Source organism: Carassius auratus, unplaced genomic scaffold, assembly GCF_003368295.1.
Source record: "Carassius auratus strain Wakin unplaced genomic scaffold, ASM336829v1 scaf_tig00214588, whole genome shotgun sequence".
Taxonomy (NCBI): Eukaryota; Metazoa; Chordata; class Actinopteri; order Cypriniformes; family Cyprinidae; genus Carassius; species Carassius auratus.
Window position 1 is genome coordinate 265,455 of NW_020527725.1, and position 13,462 is coordinate 278,916.

Sequence of the window (13,462 nt, forward strand, 5' to 3'; positions counted from 1 at the left end):
TTTATTAATTTATGTTTAACCCCCACCTTGTCATGTCATTTTTTTTTCTTTTACTGTGAATTTGTGCCTTTTGTCATTTTATCTTCCAATAAAACTACATTGGAGATGTGAAAAAAATAAATATACTTTTAAAAAGAACTGTTTTACTGCTTTACGTATCCTCAAGTTGTAAAAAATATTCAATATTGTTTTTTATTTGTATTTTTTTCTGTATATTGGTACATTTTCTTCTCGGATCGAACACATTTGTCAGTTATATGCTTAACACCAGTTGTTCCCCTAGTGTTTAGCGCACTGACACATTGAGCTGTGGTGCTCATATAGGTGACAGGTGTTTGAATCTGGCTTGCAACATTTCCACAGTAAACATGCTGGTTACTCAAACCTAACCCATTCAGCGACACCACTCCGGACAAACACATAAACAAGCACAAATGACAAACCCTCCTCCCTTCATCAAGTGAAACGTTCAGCCTAATCAGGATTTGAAGAGATGAAGCCAGATTAAACTAACCCCTTCTTATGAGGCCTTCAGAAAGGGGATTGTGTTTGATTCAGACATTCGGATTTCATTTTCACAGTTGAAAATGTACATACTATATGTGACATGTTTAAATACTTATTAAATGTATTTATTAATTATATTCAGTAGCAATAAAACTCGATTCGTTCAGCTCTGAGATAACTAAATAAAGCAAAGGGCCATCTGGTCCTAGAAGTCCTCATTTAGATAGGATGACATGTTTATAACAAATAAATTATTCTTTCTTTAAACTGACCACAGAATAATAATAATAAAAATCTCATGTGTCCTTTAGGCTACTTAAATCACCGTGTATGCATGAAACTATCATCACAGTGTCTAAAAACAAATTCATGAACTTTAAATTAAGTATTAAGTTAATAATGTTGTATATCTTTTTAGTATAAGAGCTCCTGACAACAACTCAGATTTCTAACATACAGCTACATTATTAATCGGTATGAAATTATTTAGACTAACTGTCAGTGCAGAAAGGGCAAATATTTTAAATTCATGTTGCATATAAAAACAGTTGTTTTCAGTGAACAGAGAACCCTCTGTTTCATGCCCTAATCAAAAGGATTGCGATATATGCCTACCACATCGATGTAGACACAGGTCCTTTCATGACCTAGCCAAAGCTTTCAGGCGTTATATGATGAAACAGTAAAGTTCTGCGGCTTTAAGAGCTTTCTGTGGATTGGCCTGACAGCGAGGAAGTAGAGGGGTGTAAACACGTACCCCAAACTCTCACAGTCCTATAGCACCTGTTGAGTACGGAATAAATATTCAAGACAACCGAAATCAACAATCTCCACAAGACCGAGACTGAAAGGTACCGACGATATTTCATTCAAAGTTGAATTTTGCTTTCGTTCCAGTAGGCTTTAGATTTCGGAACATTTTAACCTGTAGGCTAAGTCCCTAAATATTTTCAATTTATTCGATGGCTGTTTAAATATAGCCCACTTTTTTTCAAATTTGAACGTTGTGTGACAACAACACATAAAACTGATACAAGGGGAGAAAGATTAGACTGTTATGCTTTTTGAAAACGTTTATAAATAACATTTCGGTAGGCTAATCATAGAAGTTATATTACAGCTAAAGTTACCTACAGCACAAAAATTGCGAACACTTTTGCTCGTTATCATAACAAAAGTACTTCGCTCGAGCGTTTTTAGTTAGCATAGAAATAATCAGGTAACATCCAGATTTTTTTTTATCAGTTTAAAAGCTCGAATGCGACAGGTTTAACTCTTTTAGATTAGATTAGTTTACATTACCATGGATGCTTGTTTATGCGGTTTTTGTCTACACAGGTCTGAGTATGAGTGCACACAATGTTGGATCCAGGTATGGACATCAGGCTTTCAGGTAACCGCATCCTTGATCAGTGAACTGAACCCTACTTCACTTCTAAATAGTCAAGAGGAGGGGGGTGATAGAAAATGCAACTGAGAACTGAAATGGACGGGAAGTAACGTTAAAAGGAGTTCAGGGTGTAAAGTCTGTTTTATTGCCCAGCATTACTGCTTCTTTTTGCATGGAAGCACTGTGAATGTTGGCGTTTCTCTCAAAAGTTTTATAATTTGGCACAAGACCGGTTGCTTTGTCCTTATGTGCCTGATCTTTTTCTTTCTCTCTATTGCTGAATGCTTCTTTGCCCCTAAGAATTTGCATGTGACTGTATTCTAGAGCAATGGGACGGAAAGAAAGTTAGCCTGGATTTGAGAACTACATTGTTATTTTAGACTAATTTCTTAGTGCCTATACAAATTTCCTGGTTTAAACATGGGGAAAAAAGTAAGGTGTAGAGATGACCACAAATTATTGGCAAAGATTTATGGCGGTACATGAAAAGACTTCATTATTATTTTTAATTTCATAATTTAATTTCATAATTTTATATCAACTGTTAATAAATATTCAATTTATAATAATAAACATTTAATTTGACAAATTATTACACATTTTTAATAATACAAATGTCAATACTATAAGTCACAGATTAAAAGCAGTGGATAACTGTGTTCATCAAGTAATCTGGAACGTAGTCTCCCACATTATAATTTAATTTGTTTGGCAAGAAGGATATTTCAACTCTGATAGAGTAACATTTAACTCAATGGAAGTAAAAATCATATTTAGCTCTCTCATATTTAAATGAAAAATGCTAGTTTGTTAAAGTTTGGTATTATGCTCTCACATTTTAATTAAAGATATTTAAATTTAGACCGACCCCCCCCCCCCCACATTGTTTTCAAAATGCATCTCTTATTTAGAGTCCAAGAAATATTCCCAGTGTTGAGGCCAGTTCTTGCATAAAGCGGATTAGCTTCTGTGGACATTTACTTGCGTCGCTAAAGACCTGCAACAATACATGCAGTGATTTGGAGATCAGGCCTGTTAGTGATTTTTGCATTTTTTGCATTCCTGGCCCTCCTCCTCTCCACTGCTCCAGATTACACTTCATAATCCCAAAAACTCTCCAAAACGCATGCTTTTACACACACTCGTCCATTCAAGCAACAAGAAGCAATGAAAACATGTAGATCAACAAAAAGGGTTAAATTTAATCGCAAATGTTAGATTTCTGAGGCTGTCTAGGTTCAAAGGATAATGATGAATTGTCTCTGAGGAGACTGGAGAAATAAGAATCTTGGAACTACAGCACGAACAAAACTTGGGATATCTGCATCTGCTGAACCTAAACCAGCTCTTGGACACTCTTGGACCTTTTTTGGACATTTGAACTTTTTTCTATCATATTGGTTATCATACACAACCAATACGATAGATAATCAGATAACAGATCTACTCACTTCTGCTGATCTCTTGGTTTGGATGAATCAGGCTTCAGATTATCAGTTGTTTTGGGAGAACAGCAACAAGATGTCTGACACATTTGATGTCCCACGTGTGCGATCCGATAGTACGTCCACAACGGCGACTCAGTCTACTTCATCACGGATGATTCTTCGTGAGCGTCTCGCTCAGTTGCTCGTCTGCTTAGAAGATCTCAGCTCAGATGATGAGGCAAATGAGGAAGTGTCCCGCACGCTAGATGAAGCCTTTTACCTCTGTGGAAAATACACCAACAGAGAGTCCTTCAGGTGTATTAAGTCACTGAAAATTAGTTTTAGATAGACTTGTGTTTTTGTTTGTGTGGGCTTTGGATTTTGTTGGTGATTTGCTAGCAAGTTTGTTGTATTTTTATCTTTACATTGTCTTTTCAGCAACTTTCCCACATTTCTCAGATATTGAATTCAGAGTTTATATGAACCCAACTCATTTATTGATTCATTCCTGCTCTGTTTGTGTCTTCTTCTCTTATTCAGGCTGCACATGGTCACATGGAATGTTGGCACAGCGGAGCCCCCTGCTGATGTGAGGACATTACTGCAGCTTGACTCACAGCCGGCCACTGACCTCTATGTGATTGGGTGAGTTAACATCACCTGAATCACATGATCAGCAGATTTATACTCAATAAATATGTTAATTTACTAATATGTACAATACCAAGTTTGGGTTTGGCAAGATTTTTTTAAATGGATATGAAGAAGTCTTTGATCAAAAATACAGTAAATTGTAAGTAATATTGTTAAACATTATTACAGCTTTTTTCTATTTTAATATATATATATATATATATATATATATATATATATATATATATATATATATTAGTAATTTATTTATGAGATGGCAAAGCTGAATTTTCTGCATTGTTACTCCATGATACTGAAAATGACTAGTCTCCAGTGTCCCGTGATCCTTCAGAAATCATTTTGATGAGTTGGTTTGCTTTAGAAACCTTGTGTTATAAATGTTGAAAACGGCTGTGCTATTGTTGTTTGAAACAGAAATCATTTTTCGATCAATTTAATGCATCCCCATTCAATAAAAGTATTACTTTCTTTAACCGTTCTTGAACTGTATATATATTTCAAATATATAATTTTCAGATATAATATAGAATCAAATATCAAATTCCAAAGTGTAAATGAAACTAAAATTACTGAAGTATGTTCTTTCAACTTTATTATGAAATTTAGTACCAGTTTCACAGTGAAAACTGTTTCCATGTAAATCCTACACCAATTTGTGTGTGCGTGTGTGTGTTCATAATATATCTATGAGACCGAATGAATTTCTCTGTCAATTGGTAAGTTTACATTGTTTTGTCATACAAGATGAGCAGATGTGTTTGTGCTCTAGTCTACAGGAAGTGAATGCCAATCCAGTGCGGTATATCTCTGATCTCATTTCTGAGGACTCATGGAGTCACCTTCTCATGGATACCCTTGCGCCAATGGGATATATAAAGGTACAAAAAAACATTAAAAAAAAACATTGTCTGTCTCAGCATTGCAAACTCAGTTTAGAGAGTGTGAAAGACAGAGAGGTGTTGAGTGTCCTTATACATACAATATGTTTACAATGGAACAGAGAGACACAATCAGGATGAGCCGTCTCCTCATTAAGCTTGTTAAACTCCATTGTTCGCTGCAGGCCATTGAAAACACTAGAGGCTTTGTTTCACATCAGCACATTTGTGTACCATAACCTCTGATTTGATGTGAGCCCGTCCCATTCTGCCTTTCATAACTAATTAGCTCTGATTTTCAGAACTGAATTCCACTTCACCAAAACATCCCAGGAATTTGCAATACCAATCTCCTTATTTTCTTACGCCAACGTATCAAGGACACTTATCCATTCTAAGCTCAAATACATGTTTCCTCTTTTGTTTTCTTTCACTGTATAAGGCCTACTATAGCTTTCTTGCGTAGAAACCATGTCAAATCCTCTTTCTATGATGCTGTCGGTTTTGATGTGGAGGTCAAAGCGGCTTGTGACGTGTGTGTTGCGAAATGCACTGAAGCTTTGACATGTGAAAAGGTTTTTTGGTTTTGCTGTCCTCAGGTGACTTCAGTGAGGATGCAGGGTTTGCTGCTGATACTGTTTGCAAAGCAGGTCCACCTGCCTTTCATCAGAGACATCCAAAGTACATACACCCGCACGGGCCTGTTCGGATACTGGGTATGGTATAGCCTTTACATCTTTACATTTCACAGACACTTACTGTTATACACTAATTTCAATAGCATTTTCCTTTTAATAATATGCAGCTGGACTAATGCATTTTTATTTATTCTTACAGGGAAATAAAGGCGGTGTGTCTGTGCGTTTTTCATTCTACGGTCACATGCTGTGTTTTTTGAACTGTCATCTGGCGGCTCATATGAACTACGCCCTGCAACGCATGGATGAGTTTGAATACATACTGGACACGCAAGACTTTGATATGTACAACACTCCACAAGTGCTTGACCACAAGTCAGTGCTAAGTTGGGGTAAATTTGCTCGCGGTCATGCATTCTCACATGCGTCATGGTTCTCATATTGCTGTTGTTCCGTATCTCAGGGTAGTCTTCTGGTTTGGGGATCTGAACTTTCGTATCGCTGACCATGGGATGCACTTTCTCCGCTCCTCGATCAGTAATGGCCGCTTTAACCTGCTGTGGAACAGAGATCAGGTCAGGCAAGCACACAAAGATAGCTCAAATACACACTCTTCTGAAAACAATGGCTCTTTAACATGGTGATTATAAAATTTTCTTTTAAAGTAAAAAGTGCATCAAAAGAAGTTAGTCGTTGTAGTTTCACTCAGTAGTTGTACGTGCTCAGTATATCATCATTAGCTTAACAACATGCGAATGTCACATGAGACATGTTATTCTATGCTATTCTACTGATTTCTGGCTCTTAGCTGACCATGATGAAGAAGAAAGAAGCTATTCTTCAGGAATTTGAAGAAGGACTGCTGTGCTTCAAACCCACTTATAAGTTTGACCGTTTCTCTGAGACTTACGATACAAGGTACATACACACTTATACATTATTAACACAATACAAATATATTATTTTCAGTGCCTGAAAGTGGAAACAGTCTTAGATATAAATTTATCTTTATTGTGTTTCTTAGAAGAAATTCATGGTCATTCTTTCTCCACACAGAGCGCCAAAGACATGGTTTGGCTTTATGTAAGATTTGAGAAGAAATGTTTGTGTTTGTTTTTTGGCCTTACCTTTACCTTAACCCATTTATTACCCAGAATTCCTCTCATAGAGCACTCACCATCACATCCCTTTAAAACACTGCAGTCCTCTCACTCATTGTTCAATCTTTGCATAATCAGATGCTCCAGAAAGCATTTCAGTCATATCTACAGTATACAAACTTTAAGAAAATTGATGAGGAGGTTGAAGATCTTGATGAAGATGCTTATGCAGCATAGCAGTGATAAAGTACATGTTGTACCTCGGGTTCTAAATGGGAATTACCTCCGAACATCCTAAGGTCGCACATTTTATAAAGTTACAGTTTACTACCCTTAATGTAAATTAAGTTGCTCCTATCATGCAAAGGAATTGTATTTCCCATCAAACATAAATGGCCCGAATATAGGAGGTGTTCTGCACCAGGGAGTATTTGAATCTGTGACTGTGTACAAAAGTGTCTTCAGAACACATCTTTTCCACATTTAGCTGTCACCTGTTTGCTGAATTTGTCTGTAATGGAAGCAGATGAAGTTTATGTCTCCAATGGGAAGATCAGCTCAAGCTTTGAATTTATTTTCAAGATTACCAATCAAGGTGAAAAAAGTGAAATAGGTTTTCTGAAAAAAGGAAATCATGTATACACCATCTACTCCATTTATTCATCCAGCCCTTCCATCGTATGTATAATACATGAACACACATTCATGAAATGCTGTCGGTGTGTCACTGGGCTTTTAACAGCTGTCATGGAGAATTGCTTTGCACCTGTCATATAACATGTCACTAAGCATCTCATCACTGTGTAGAAAGCTTGTTTCACTTTGATATGCTGGCGTTTGATGCATTTGCATGCTGTTTTATGGAAAAAAAACTGCATGTCGGTTTCATGTCTGCATGGAAATGGGAATTTGACATGGAATTCTCAGTATACAACCACAGCTCATCTATCTATCTAGTCAGCTAGCTAGCTATCAAGTCTGGGGGCAGTAAAGTTTTTCATGTTTTAAAAAAAAAAAAAAAAGCTTACAAGGGAGACTTAAGCTCACAAGGGTTGCATAAACATAATCAAAAATAAAAGACAAACATTAAAATTGTAAAATATTATTATAAATTAAAATAAGTATATTCTATTTGAATATATTTTAAAATGTAAAATTATGTCTGTGATGGCAAAGCTGAATATCAGCATCATTATTCCAGTCTTCAGTGTCACGTGATCCTTTAGAATAATTCTAATATACTGATTAAATGATCAAGAAACAAAGCTTATTGTTATCAATGTTGAAAACAGCTGTGCTCCTTAACAATTTTGGATCTGGATTTTTTGATGAATAGAAATAACAGATTTACAGATACATTTAATCAAAATTTTATTGAAATAGCTGACTAGTATTAAGTTCTTAATAAAAAGTATAAATAATAATAAAAAATACTTACTGACCCCAACCTTTTTTAGTGGTGCATAGTGCATAGTGTGTATATATACTATCTATATAATTTAGTAAAGACTACAATATCACTCTGCAATTATTAGTTCAGTATAATTTACATTCTATATGAATATATATTCATTTATTTATTTATTCTTTTTTTTTTTTTGCATGGGTCAATGATTAGTGGTAAAAAGCGGAAACCTGCCTGGACGGATCGTATCTTGTGGAGGATAAAGCCCAAAGCTATAGACACTGAGGATGAGAATAGTTCGACAACATCGTCAGCTGATGATGAGGAGTATCCTTTTAAGGTGACACAGAACATGTACACCTGTGATGTCTCATATGGGGTCAGTGACCACAAACCCGTCATTGGGACCTTCAATCTGGAGGTATGAATAATGTATGCCTTGAATATTTAATCTATCAGTTACAATGCTGATCAATTGTACAGTTACAGAGCTGATCAAATTCAAGTAAATGTGCTTAAATAATAAGAATCAAAATCCTTAATAATTATGATTTTAGATACATCTACTTTTCAGCCTGCATGAGTACATTTAGTCCAAATTTGTCTCGATCTCTTCATGCAGATGAGAAAAAAGGTTGAGACACCTCTCGTCGCACTAACCGTGGAGGGACACTGGAGTGCTGATGAAGGTCCCACATTCACCTACACCATTCTGGAAAACTTTGAGTCCTCTACCTGGGACTGGATCGGATTGTACAAGGTGAGAGGGAAACAGAGAAAAACAGAGGTTGATGGATGAACACAAGCACAGAAAGAGACCAAAAGGAGATCTGTATCACAAAGCGGGTCAGTAACTAGTGGTGATTTATATCTCTGTGTGCAGATTGGCTTTAAAAGTGCCTCTGATTACTCCACCTTCGCTTGGGTCAAAGACGATGAAGTAGCTGCCAACGGCGAAGTCGTGACGGTATGGCAGACTAAAAGTTTTAGTGTTGAGAACAGGTCTGCATTGAGAAAATAATGACAATAATATAATTTTATATCACTTTACTTTTACACCCACATCTTAAAACGAAATTTAAAAAAACCTTAGCATGATGCTAACAAATTACTACACTAGGACTAACATGAGGGGTGCACTTCCTGTTTAAGGTCCAGATGAGTAAAAGTGAGCTCCCCCTGCCGGCAGGGGATTATGTTCTTGGATATTACAGCACCAACATGCAAACCCTCATTGCCTTTAGTCCGACTTTCCAGGTGAGTTTCCACAAACACTTACAGTACATGTACCCCTGTGTTAGCTTGAGGCTATATCTCTTTGTTCATCTGCTTTGTCTGGATCCAGATTCTCGAGTCTCAACATGCTGTAATGGAGGGTCTGCTACCTGAGAACATCAATGGACATGAGAAGTAACTGGATCACTTCTAAACTCTGGGGCATATGTTCACATATGTAAAAATGTCGGCAAGAGATCTGATTTGAGATCAGATTTGCCTGTGTAAACAGACCTTTGCTTAGTTTGGTTTTAAAAGGAACAGCTGATTCTGATAAAATCTGGTTTAATGAGTGTGGTCTCATTAAAATCTCATTAAAATCTAAGGCTTTAAAAAATCCCAAACACTCGGTCTAATCACTGAAAACACTGCAGTACTCGTTGTCATTCTCTCTTTATCTGCAGTTCTTGTTAAATGATATGAGTCTTTTGTGAGCTTCAGCTTCATACCTTTTGTTGCAAATTTGATAGTAATATCACTGTAAAACTAATAAGACTCTAGAACTCAGAATTAGGCCTATATTTCATGCCAAAATTGACACATGAATGTCGAAAAAGTCCTCAGAATGATTTTCCAGTAACTAAGTTTTAAAATACACAATTATGCAATATTATATACATTATATATTACATACATTCATGTACAATATTATAACATACATTCAATGCATGATGTTACATTTATTTTGCCTGTTATATCTGGGACTGATTACAGTATCTTACAGTTTTATAAAAAAATTGGTGCTGTGCTTTATACAGTATTTCACTGTATGTTTTATGTGTCAGTGCCTTTCCATATCACAATGTTTGGCTTTTCGGTATCTAGAACAACAGGTCACCTTCTGATTGTTAAAATGCCCTTTTGTTTACACTGTCACTGATTTGATTCAACCCTTTTGATTTGTAACATGTTTTAAAATATTGATGTAATCAAGCAGTTAAACGCAACAGTGTTATTGGGATTGAAAGCTATTTCATTAAAATGTTAACATCTGAATATCTGTTGTTGTAAATGCATATCTAGCTGTATACTTTTATTTATAACTGAGATGAGTTGAAATGATATTTTGAGGTAACTTGTAATTAACCTGGAATATTCTTTTAAGGTCTACCACACACATTTGAAGTTTAATTACATTGCTGACATTAATTAGTGTGACATGAAGCATGATTTTAAAATCCAATCTCTAGAGTGATAATCAAACAAACTTCATCCTCAATCTATCTCATCAGCAGTATTATTTCCCTTTGGAGCTGAAGGTTTACATGTTTTTGTAGCTCACTCTAGGGTGCGCTGTATGCTTTATTGTCTTCATTCGCACTGTACTTGTGAAATTGACGCATATATGCAAACTCACTCACTCACAGAATATTACATCATCACTCAGTTAGGCACAATATTCAGCACTGGTGATATTGTGTGGTATTACCTCCAGGAACATTTTCGTGGATAATTTCAGCTATAAATCTGTCTGAGGCACCTGCAGAGCTCTTCGAGGAGGTGGTGGTCAGAACTCACTAAAAACACACTGTGAGTCAGTCGGTGATCATGAGCTAGACAGTGGCACTAGAACAAGTCTTTCTTTTGATGACAGTAAATCTATATTTTGGAATGGTAAATACAAATTTTAAAATTCAGCTTCCATTTTATACACCAGTTACAGGGCAGGCCCAAGCAATTTGGGGGCACAAAGCAGATTTTCAAAAGAGCCCCCCCTCCCCCCCATAACCGACCCCCCATCGTATACATCACTGACACTTTATTGTAAAGCAATGATTTATAATTACAATTATAACTTTAACTACAGTATGATTTTATTTCAGTTTCATTTTTAGTGTTAAGTTATTTTATAACATTAAGATAAACTAAATGAAAATAGTAAATGTTGACTTGTCAGCTAGCTAAAATAAAACATTACAAGTATTTTATTTCAGTTAACGTTATTTTATTTCAAGTAACATTTAAAATATATATATATTATTTAAGATGACTATAATAACCCTGTTGTAAAAAAGTACCAAACTGTCTTAATTCTCTACTCAGTGTTGATCTTTCAGTATATGAACCTATATTATTAAGCACTTTTAGCTATTATTTAATAATTTTAAAAATGTAAAAGCTTAACCATTGCTTTCAGAAAAATGTAAGAAAATGTTGTGAGATTAATAAATATTTGTGTTATTTTATAAACAACAAAGTGATTAAAAAAATCTGATTGGCTGTTTGAAAACATGTAAATACTGCTTGACTTTCTTTGACCTCCATGACAAACAAGGTATCAGAAGATGCATTTGCACAGTACTGCTATATTTATAGGGGTAACAATGGTAACTGTATTTCTGCTGTTCCTAAAGCGCCACCTGCTGTCAGAGTGAACTTGCATTTTTATTCTCCATGAGAATTCTCCAATGAGAAATTTTAAACAGCAATATAGTGTTGTAGCAGAAATGAGTCAAATCAGACAAATCAAAGAGTCTATCAGAGCTGTGTGCATTGAAACATGAGCTGAATTCCTCAGGAAGTCATAAATCAGTTCTAGTGCCACAAGAACCAAGCAAGATAACCAACCAACCAACTTGTTCACACAACAGCTTTCAACATTAACACCAATAGAACAATTATTGACAATTTTAATTCGAAGAAGAGATTGTCAAATTTATTGTTTGTGATTGGAATGCAACGCTGGACATCACATGTAAACCCAGGAAATCAAGTTAAATACTTGCATTGACTCCCCCCCCCCCCCAGCCAGTGAAACCAGACTGAAATTCCTAAGGGGGAAGGGCTTTAAACCTTTGTCTTCACAGAAAAGTCCTTTGCCAGAGAATGGCAAAGAAACCCTTTTTATACATTATATATGGACCAGAATGAACTCAAAAAAAGACTTATGAATGAATCATTCCATTGCTTAACTCCATATTCATTTACGTGTAACCCACACATTTGACTATCATGTATAATCACTTATTGTGTATGTCTTTTGATAACTATAGGATACCTAGTCATGTCTAGTATTCAAATAATCGCATTTTCTTGCTTGATATTGTCCTGACAATCATTTATTTGTAAAATATATCATAATCATGTTATAGGAATCATGTCCAAAATTAGACCCTGTGAGGCAAGAACCACATGCTTGGTAAGATAAACAAATGATTTATGATACCCACCCCAAGAACATATCTGATTGGTCAAGGCAACATTTGAGGGGTGGCCAACAAGGAAGTTTAAAAACTTTGGACACGATTAAATCTTGCTTTTAGTTCTAGTCTAGCTGCTGCTATTAGCCATGTCGGCTTTTAGTCTAGCATTGCTTGTGCTATCAGTCATGCGGGCTTTTAGTCTGCTTTTAGTTCCAGCCTTGCTCGTGCTATCAGTCATGCCTGCTCTTAGCTTTTAGCTTGTAGCTTTGCTACCTAGCTTTAGCTTTTAGCATCTAGCCATGCGGTTAGTCATCAATGTTCTTTGAGCGCGGTTCCAGCGTGCCTGCCTGCTGCTACTATGCCACGATGAGAAAGAAAACAACCTAGTCTCGTCAAACTTTATTTCTTTTCTTTTCCGTTTGAGAGTTTCGTGTTCTGAGTTAAGTTTTGTAACGTCCATTCAACTTCAACCAGCGAACACGACTCTGCACTTTCAGCCAACGCCCAACCACGGGCTTCCCAAGACGTCACTTCAGCCACTACTGAACTTCCAGCCAATCAGCGACACCGGGATACCCCTTTCAACTGGAGTCCCTTTCACAGCAAACGAAGGCAACGTATTCCCAGATATTTGTTGTGCTGGTGTATCTAATATAATTTTAACCCCATTGAGGAACTCAATGCGAGCGCTAATTACGTGATTGATGGTTGTTCATGTCTATGCAATTTAACGTATTGCTGTAAACTTGGGATTCCATATTTCCATTCTCTTAAACTCATATCTTTCCCTAACTTTCGACCTTCCTGCAACTTGTATGAATGTGTGTGTGCGTGTGTTTATGTGTTCGATTAGTTTATATGTCTTAGATTTATCTAATAAAGCCTTATTCATATTGAAAAGAGAAGTATCTTGTGTTTTGTGCTTACAAGTTAATGTCTTAAACTGCCGATCTTGTTACTGTGCTAATTGATAGTGTTTTCACTATAGTTTGGATATTAGTATCCAGCGCAGATTTGATGTTAAACGGCTCGTTCACTGAACCGC

The 13,462-nt window shown here is 36.0% G+C and overlaps 1 protein-coding gene across 3 annotated transcripts; it reads left to right on the top strand.

Moving 5' to 3' along the window:
* Positions 1–1,162: 1,162 nt before the first annotated feature.
* On the top strand, positions 1,163–10,255 carry LOC113092444 (inositol polyphosphate 5-phosphatase K-like). 3 transcript variants are annotated; one of them, XM_026258040.1, is made up of 14 exons: positions 1,163–1,358; positions 1,846–1,900; positions 3,865–3,969; positions 4,748–4,856; positions 5,456–5,572; positions 5,694–5,869; positions 5,958–6,069; positions 6,303–6,412; positions 6,551–6,577; positions 8,213–8,420; positions 8,622–8,759; positions 8,883–8,966; positions 9,152–9,256; positions 9,345–10,255. In XM_026258040.1, the coding sequence occupies exons 2-14, from the start codon at positions 1,854–1,856 to the stop codon at positions 9,411–9,413; spliced, it is 1,407 nt and encodes a 468-aa protein (XP_026113825.1). In that variant the 5' UTR covers positions 1,163–1,358; positions 1,846–1,853; the 3' UTR covers positions 9,414–10,255. The 3 variants fall into 3 exon arrangements, with proteins under 3 accessions (XP_026113825.1, XP_026113822.1, XP_026113823.1); XM_026258037.1 differs by lacking the exons at positions 1,163–1,358; positions 1,846–1,900 and adding an exon at positions 3,056–3,639; XM_026258038.1 differs by lacking the exons at positions 1,163–1,358; positions 1,846–1,900; positions 6,551–6,577 and adding an exon at positions 3,056–3,639.
* The last annotated feature ends 3,207 nt before the right edge of the window (positions 10,256–13,462 follow it).

Coding starts and splice junctions, on each gene's coding strand:
- LOC113092444 (XM_026258037.1), top strand. CDS start 3,371: ATGAATCAGGCTTCAGATTATCAGTTGTTTTGGGAGAACAGCAACAAG. Junction 5,573..5,693: donor CGGGCCTGTTCGGATACTGG/GTATGGTATAGC, acceptor TTATTCTTACAG/GGAAATAAAGGCGGTGTGTC. Junction 9,257..9,344: donor CCTTTAGTCCGACTTTCCAG/GTGAGTTTCCAC, acceptor GTCTGGATCCAG/ATTCTCGAGTCTCAACATGC.